Here is a 9267-nt window from a genome sequence, read left to right on the forward strand (position 1 = left end):
TACCACATTATCATAAATTTCAAACTTTCAAGGTGCCAAGGGGCTCAGTAACAGAGAACTTGCCTAGCCTGAGTGAGGCCCTGGGTTCATCTCTAGCATGAAAGAAGGAAGACAGGGAGGGGAAAGGGGACAAAAGGAGTGGGAATTATTCTAAGATGTGTTCAACAATGCTCTTTGAAAAGTGTAAGACAAATGACTCACCAAAGCATTGCCAGTTTTAAAATATCACTAGACTATGTGATCCAGTAACTATATTTAATCAAGTTGTATTTAAGTAAAAAAAAAAAATAGGCAATTTATCAATTTCATAAAGGAACAAACCTTATCCAAATATGGCCATCCTGGATATAACACAGACAGCACACATTCTATTTTATTTTTATTTTTTGAGACTGTTTCCTGTTACATAGGTCTGGCTACCCTGGGACTCAAGATGTAGACCAGAATGGCCTCAAACTTAGAAAGATCCACCTGTCTCAGCCTCCAGAGTGCTGGGATTAAAGGCATGCGCTACCACACCTAGCTCTAAGTCTTTATTTTTAGAAGCGCAGTAAAAGAGACAGCGGACTTTTCATGGGAACATTTGAAACAGCAGAACAGTGGAATCAAATTTTCAACATAATGTAATTAACTCAAAGAATTCTGTTTTCTCCGAAAATTCTGGCCCCTCAGTTTGCTGCTGTCAGTGGAAGCCACGGTTGGTAACTATCAGTTCTGGCCCTGGGAAATTAATTACCCTCAGAAAATGTCTGCTAGGTTAACAGGCAGCAGCCAGATCTCCACCCCACCTCAGTTTACCCTGTAGTGTTGAAGCTGGTCTTCGACAAGAAAGTAATGAAACTCAAAGTCCTAGACAGACAGCTTTCTCTCTATGGGTCAGCTTCTGGCTTGTTTCCACCACAGGGATTTATACCAAGGGAGAAGCAACAGCAGCCTGTGTTGAAAATGTTTATGTTCTAGCTCTTCTCCAGGATTCAGTGTTTTTAATACACTTCCTGTTATAGAACCAAGAGGCCAACCTGATCTAGAACAGAGAGTTTTAGATGACACTCAAAATAAACATGCTTGAGTGGGACAAGGGGAAGCCTCCTCATTTTCAGAGTTCACTTTCATCAAGTACAAAAATATATGACCATGCTAATATAATTTATACTATAATGTAAAAACATAAACCCATGATGGATAGCAAAAAATACCACCTCTATGTGTTTCTAAGGTATACGCTTACATCCAAGATTGCAAAGAGGTTAATAGAAAAAGATTAAACGGTATTTGAATGCCACTGAGATAACCATATTGATGGTAAAGTAGGGCTAGATAATTATTTGTTTCTTCTTCCTGTCAAAAATAAACTTATTGAATTTCTGGGGTTGTTGTTGCTATTTTTGAGAGAGGGTTTCTCTGTGTAGCCTGGCTGGCCTGAACTTGCTATGTAGACCCGCTGGCTTCCGCTTGCAGAGACCCACCTGCTTTCCTAGCGCTGGGATGACGGGTGTCCACACTAAGCTTGAATTTTGTTAAACAACACAAATGTAAAAATGCAGGGCTAGGGAGACAGCTAGTCAGCAAGCACAAGGCTGAGCTCAATCCCCAGATCCTACATGAAAAGCCGGGTAGAGAATCCCGTGCTGGGCAGGGGAAGACGTGAAGCCTGGGCTCTGCACAGCCAGTCTACTCTACCTCACAACTTCCTGGATGGCCAGCACCTGAGCAGTAACAGCCAGGACTGTCTTCTGGCCTCCAAAAGTACACACACATGTGCACTCCATCCACACTCACCCCCACATGCACCTTCATCCCCCCATATACACATGTGCACCCCATCCATGCACTTTCACACAGGCTCACATACACACATGCACACACTCACAAACACACATGTGTACCCCATCGCATCCACATGCACACACACATATTCACACATGTATACACTCACACACATACATACACTCACACATACATACGTGCAACCCCATCCACACACATACATACGTGCAATCTCCATCTGCTCCCGCACACACACACATGTGCGTGTACACAAAAGCACACACACACACAAACCACAGTAATATTTTCCTTCAAATGAAGCCCAATCTTGAACAAGAAGCAAGTCATCTTTGCAGTTTGACGGATGCACTTACCTTTAGCAACTTGATTTCTCGCATGGCGATTTTCTTAACCATTTTGTCATCGTCACTTTCTAAGAACTTCTTAATGGCCACAATTCTTCCACTGTCTTTGTTCCTACACTTCATCACCATTCCATAACTCCCTTCTCCAACCAATCCTAGGTTCTCATATTTTTCCATTTTAATTTAAAACCTGTAGGAATCTTTCTTGCTGTGGAAACCAAAGCATAGTGTTAGTCACGCTGAGTGTGTCCACGTGCGCGTGCTCCAGTCTCCCAGAAGCTTCACTCTGCTGAGACTGTCTCCCTGTTACAGCAGCCCCTGTGTTCACAGCTATCTATGCTAACAGTTCTTACCATTCCCACACTAAGCTATGCATTCAAAATGTTTAGACAGTTTGAAGATAGACAATACAGAATTGAAGCCACCAACTTTATATTTAAATTATGTAGATTCATATTAATGAAATAAAATTTATTTTTAATTATGTGAAGCAACAAACTATCATTCAAAACAAGTACAGCTCACAAAGCACAATCGTTTTCACTCAACGGCACAACTGAATTTGGTTTTCATGAAGATCGAAATATTTTGCTGTAGCTGGAGAGATGATTCAGTAATTAGGAGCATGTACTACAGCCTGGCAACAGTGGCACACTGTGCTTAGGAGACAGAGGCAGGCAAATCTCTGTGAGTACAAGGCCAGCCTGGTCTGCAGAGATAGTTCCAGGACAGCTAGGGCTACAGCGAGAAACCCACCAATCATCTGTTGTTCCAGTGTCAGAGGACCCAACACCTAATTCTGGCCTCTATAAGCATCAGGCACAAGCATGCATATGGTGCACATGTATATATGAAGAGAAAAACAAAATAAAAATAAATCTACCGGGCATGGTGGCACACGCCTGTAATCCTAGCATCCAGGAGGCAGAGGCAGTCAGATCTCTGTGAGTTTGAGGACAGCCTGGTCTACATACTAAGTTCCAGGACAGCTACAGCTATGTAGAGAGAACCTGTCATAAAAACAACACAAAACAAAATCCTAGAAAAATTTTATACCAAATTCAAAAATCCAAGTTGGAAGTCCTTAAGCACTTTCAGCTTAATTGTAAAAAAAATCATCACAACATAATCACTGAATTAATTCTGAATCTTTGGTAAATTTTCTCTAATTTTCTTATTGTGCTGATTAAATTACTACATTAACGTTAAATCACTTAAAGTCTGTAGACAGGATTCTCTTTTTTTTAAGATTTATTTATTTATTTATTTATTTATTTATTTATTTATTAGGTGTGGAGTGTTTTGCCTGTATGTATACCTGCATGCCAGAAGAGGACACTAGATCTCATTATAGATGGTTATGAGTCACCATATGGTTTCTGGGAATTGAACTCAGGACCTCTGGAAGAGCAGTCAGTGCTCTTAACCTCTGAGCCATCTCTCCAGCCAGCCAGGATTCTTTTACATCTTACTATAAGGCATTTTATGAATAAAGTCACTCATAAATGGAATCTTATTTTATCAGTAATTCAGTTTAATACAGAAAAAAAATTGTATTTTAGGGTTGGGAATGTGTGTGGTGGAGTGTGTGCTTAGCATGGGTATGAAGCCCCTGGGTTTGAACATTACAGCACACATATTCATACCATATACACATATACTGTATATACATAGGGAGAGAGAGAAAGTATGCTACCATGCCCAGCATAAATTTTATCTATTTTTTAAAGTCTGATTTTTGAAATTTAAATTCCAGTAGCCATGAATTAAAAAACAAAGAAAAACAAAACAAAACAAAACCCCACATTGCTCTAGGTCCTGATTTGGTTTCAACAGGAATTTGGGAGGGCCTAAACATTAGCTAAGTTTATGTTTAAAAATATTAGGTAAGTTGACATTCAAATAATGGCTCCTAGATGAATTTTTAAAGCCTGAGCAAACAAAATAACTTATCACAAACTTGTGGAAAGGGTGGTGATTTTTAGTAGTTTCTCTGTCTATATATTAAAAGCAAAGGGGAAAAGCAGAAAACAAACAAACAAACAAACAAAAAAACCACTGTCTTATTATAAAAAATAATTTCCAACACTTGACATTTAACAGTTTGAGGTTTTATGAGCATATGTGTATGTGTGTGTATGTGTGTGTGTGTGCACACACATGAGTGCGTGCGTTTGAATTAAGCACCATGGCCTCCAACAGGCTAAGCAGGTATTGGTTCTACCACTGAAGTACACTATCCAGCACCCATTATTTGCATACTATAAATACAGCTAAACATAAAAAAACAAAAGAAGGATATGGAATGAAAACAATCCCTGACATCAAATTCAAAATCCTTCACTGTTTTATTACCAGTTTGGTTATTAGATTCTACTCAAAACTATTTACAGTGTCACAGAAACTGACTTCCCATATATTTGACATTTTAACTTCTCTTTACCTTTAATTACTTATTAATAAAAAATTTACATTTGGAAAAACTTTCAGTGTAATCCAACTAGCTCAGTTTTTAGCCTTCCCTTAAGTATACGTTATGAAGGAGTAAGCTTTAGGCTAGTAATACCAATAACACAAATAGCTGGACTCTATCCCCTGGATTGCTTTTAAACAGATTGTAATTGGCATCCTAGGCATTTGAAGATGCAAAGGGAACAAAATAAAAACTACCTTAAGATGCCTACAGGCTTCTGAAACGTATCACAAGCTAGCATTATACAGGTGGGCTACTCCAAGTTTATTTTCTCAACCAACATGTGGACACACGACATGCTACACTGAGCACACCTCGTTCAAGTGGGCCTGTCTAAAATACCTTAAAAGTATCCTGGACTAAAACATGCCTTGTTTCCTCGGTTACTCATTACCTACGTCTTTCCTTGCCTTCCACTCTTAAATCTATGGGTATCACGTGACATACAAAAAGGAAGCCTCGTACGCTGGCACTATAATAATTTAACATCCGTGCCATACAAGCATAGTGTTCAAAAACCACCAATTTTCTTTGGTTAAAATCAGACTGAAATCTCTTACAGATAAAAGAACGAGCCAACAGGGCTCTAAAAAGTATTATACTTACTATTTCTTCCACACCCTTCACATGGAAAGAGCCAAAGGTTTTCAACTTGGAAACAAACTGGAGGTGGTATGCATCTCGCTAGCAGATCTAAAAGATGCTGACTAGCAAACTAGCAATTTTAATATTGGGATTTCCTCTGCGGACGCAGTTACGGGTCCTAGGTGAAGCAGGCAGGGAGGCAGATTGGCTTCTGCCCTCCACAAGCTCACACTTCCGAGGACCGTGGGCCGCATGCTGTCGTCGTCAAGGCAACGACCTCACTCGGTCCCCAGCCATAGGCAGTCTCCAGAGAGAGGAAGGGCCCGAGTCAGAATGCGTCCACCACAGGCAGGGACACCAGCACCTGTCAAGGCCAAGAGCAGCAGAGAAATGACGTGGGGAAAGAGGTCACCGCGGCCGAGAGCCCCGGGGCCGCTCAGCTCCGGAAAGCTGCACCACTCCAAGTAGCCCTGGGCGAAGGCGTTGGCCACCCAGCTGCAAGGGGGCGGCCCCCGCCAGCCCGGGCCCGCCCCGCCTGCGCCGGAGCCTCCCTGGTCCTGATTGGCTGAGCCCTGTCGTCAAGCGCCATGATTGGCTCCGCGCCTTCCCGCCCCGCCCCTTCACCTGGATCCCGCAGGTTCGGTCAGCTGACGGCCGCGTCTCCACACCTAAGCGTCTTAAGTTTGTAGGGGCCTTCCTGCCGGCGCCTGGAGACCTCAGCCCTCAAGGGAGCGCAGATTGCTCGAGTGGCCACGAGGAGGGCGAAGGCGACGGTTACGTGGGACTGAGGTGACCGTGAGGTTTCTCAGCTTTGCCCCGCCCCGGGGCGAGGCGCGGCGGGGCGGGGCGGGACTCGGCGGAGCGCGGGCCCCACCCGGGGAGGTTCCGCCCAGCAGCGATTCCTCGCTTCCTTTGCGTTCCGGGCTGTGGATCGCAAGAGCGTAGTAGGTTGTTTGGCGCAAGTAGGTGAATAAGGTAACCGTTGGCAGACCGGACATGTAAAAGGACGCTGGGGATGCCAGCCTGGTAAGGAAAGAGAAGCGCCCAGAGAAGACACGAAAGGAAGAAAGGTGCTGGCGTGGGTGCGTATGGCAAGTGGAGTACGCTGGAGCCTAAAACTTACCTTACGTTTAAAGAACAGATGAGCCATGACAAGGCAAAATCGGTAGCCCACTACCACGCATATGCTGACATCCTACAAGAAACCTGGAAATGGAGTCTCCCTCGTTTTTTTTTTTTAAGGGACGGAGACTGTGAGGCCAAATTTTTGTGTTCACAGTAGCCACACAATTTGTAATCATATTTGCTTCCTAAAATAGCTGGACCCAGGGAAGTATCCTTGGCAAGAGGAATGCATATCCTAGCCAGCACCCAGGGTTCATTCTTGCATACTAAGGTGTAAAAACAAGTGTTTTATGATTTTTTTTAAAGTTTGGTTCTGCATTATCCTCCCAGTACTCAGTTACCTTCATTCATCAAACTGTTTATTAAAGTCGAGTTCCTGAACCTACAATTTTGAGGACCACATCTGGAACCTGAGTATGGAAATTGTTTTGTTTTGTGTTTTGGACAGCCAAAGATGTGTCACAATGTAGCAATGAGCTGTGACCAAGCTGAAGATATGTCCCATCTCTAGACTGTAACAAATCCCATGAGCTTAAAAAAAAAAAGTGTTCTGTCTGCGTCTATGTCCGTGTACCGTGAGCGTGCTTTGTGCCCACGGAGGCCCCCGGGGACTAGAATTGCAGCCAGTTTGTGAGCTGCTGTGGGCATGCTGGGACTCAAAATTGAGACCTCAGGGAGAGGGACAAGTGTGCTAAGCCATTGGTCCATCTCTAGCCTCTTCACATGAACTTTTATGGAATGAACGGGGGTTTGTTTGGGTGAAGAGCTCGTAAATATTTTAGTTTTTCCCAACTTAACAAAAAGAAACAGTTAAGGGGCCTTCAAAGAGGCCCTGAAACTGAAATGGCCCGTTGGATAAAGGATAAAGGATAAAGGATAAAGGCCAAAAATGGTGAGCAGGTGTTGCTTGAGAAAGCATTTAAAATAAAAGTTAGAAATAAGTGTAAAGGAGATAGAGGGTATTTAGAAAGCACAGTTCCCATTGGGAACTGGGAGGGTTGTTCAGTGGTGGAGTGCTTGACCAGAATGCACGAATATACCCAACATTCTATAAAACAAGGCATGATGGTTGTGGCACAGTTCTGTAATTTCAGCCCTCGGAATTGGGGAGCAGGAGCATCACAAATTCAAGATCCTTCTCAGCTAAAATCAAACTTAAGGCCAGCCTGGGTTACATGAGACACTGTCAAGGAAGGAAAGAGGAGGAAGATTATACATCGTGGGTTGTCCCAGTCACTTAAGAGGTTATAGGACAAATGGGATTGTTTTTTTTCTTCTTGAACAGTAAAATAACTGGTAGAGAAGAACAGTAGAGCGTTAAGGAGGTAGCGTCAGTAGTTAGGGAAATACCAAATCTAAGGGTTTAGTTAGGCCAGAATTCAAGGAGAGAAAACATGCACATTAGCTAGCCTAGATCTTTAATAAACTTAATTTCTCTATTAAACTGTACTGCTCAGCCTGGCATGGTAGTGAAAACTGTAATCCTAGGCAAGCATATCTCTGAGTTTAATATTAGCCTAAACTACATACAAGGTTCATATTAAGACCCTGCTTCAAACAAAACAACAAAAGCACAGGTCAGACTGAGGCCTCAGAATTTGTGAGCTTAAACTCCCTTCAGCAGGTAGTTGTGACAAGCAATCACTTAAATATGAACAGAAAAAGCATAATGTGCCCACTTGAACCTGAATACCATGAATTTACAGTGAAAACTGATCCTATTTCATACAATTTGACAAGCTCAAGGTCAAGAAGAGAGAAAATAAGATGTGTAATAGATGATGACTAAACAGAGGTTAAGAAATCAAGAATACTGGGGAAATCCTTGTACCCAGCTAGGCAAATAGATAAATTATGATTAGCTAATAATTTGAAAACAGAAGTAACTGAACATGGTAAGAGTAATTTAACAGAAGCAAAATAAAAGAATATAAGAAAAAATATATCCACAGGGTAAAAATTCAGGGGTGAGGACACAGCCTTTGTTCAGAAATCACAAAGTTCTGTAGCACTCCAAATAATTAAAAAGGGTGAACTATATGGCACTTCTTTGGGGTAGTTGAAGTTAAGATAAGTGTTTTTTAGTTCAAAGAAAAGAGAACAGAATAAAGAAAAAAAATGCTATTAACATGAGCTATTCACCCAGGACTACAGTGGACAAGCCATAAAAATCACCAGAATAAGTGAAAATGTTCTTAGAAAAACACTGGAAATGCCCTGAGGTAGAATCCAGTTCTCCAGAAATGGCAACAAAGTAAAGCTGTAAATAGGCTCAGGAACATAACAGCAATTCCACTTCTCAGTACTCCATACCTACCCAAGAGAAGTGACATGGTGTATCCACACAGAAGGTTCTGTTGAAATGCTTGTAGGTTTGTATTGACAATAGCCAAGTGGGACCCCAAATGTCCGTCAGCAGAGATAACACTGAGGGTGGAGTTCAGCTCCAGCATTTTCATTCCATAGATCAGCAGTTCTCAACATGGGATTGTGGCCCTTTTGTGGGCCATTTATCAATCATCTTGTATATGAGATATTTACATTGATTCATAACAGTAGCAAAATTAGTTATGAAGTAGCAACAACATTAATTTTATGGTTGGCAGGCACAATATGAGGAACTGTATTAAAGGAATACTGCATTAGGAAGGTTGAAAACCACTGGGTTAGAGGACACGGGAAAAGAAAATGACCACTAGTGGGTGTAGGGTTTCTTTTCGGAGGTGATGAAAATATTCTGGAATTAGATACTAGTGATGGTTATACAACCTTGTAAAATCTACAAGTAGTGATTGTACACTTAACAGAATGAAGCCAATGAAATGGCTGAAATGAGAACCTGAAAGCCATCCTCTGATGTGTAAACACACACACATGCTCTTTTCTTAAAGTGGTTGTTAAGTGTGTAAATTACCCCCCCATAAAAGAAAAAAGAAAACTTCTAGAACTCTA

General features: G+C 41.9%; 1 protein-coding gene across 3 annotated transcripts in view; it reads right to left on the minus strand.

Annotated features, from left to right (window-relative positions):
• Cdkl2 (cyclin dependent kinase like 2) overlaps positions 1–6018 on the minus strand; it is a 28652-nt gene extending 22634 nt beyond the window's left edge. Inside the window, exons 1-3 of one of the 3 annotated variants that reach the window (XM_021648636.2) lie at positions 5815–6018; positions 5212–5554; positions 2142–2340 (exon numbers count right to left, since the gene is read on the minus strand). In XM_021648636.2, coding sequence (XP_021504311.1) covers positions 2142–2309 — 168 coding nt within the window. In that variant the 5' untranslated portion in view covers positions 2310–2340; positions 5212–5554; positions 5815–6018. Of the gene's footprint in view, positions 1–2141; positions 2341–5211; positions 5709–5814 lie in introns of those variants that run through there. The other 2 variants (XM_021648637.2, XM_021648635.2) reach the window with 2 other exon arrangements.
• Positions 6019–9267: the final 3249 nt, after the last annotated feature.

This window comes from Meriones unguiculatus, chromosome 3, assembly GCF_030254825.1.
Source record: "Meriones unguiculatus strain TT.TT164.6M chromosome 3, Bangor_MerUng_6.1, whole genome shotgun sequence".
Lineage (NCBI taxonomy): Eukaryota > Metazoa > Chordata > Mammalia > Rodentia > Muridae > Meriones > Meriones unguiculatus.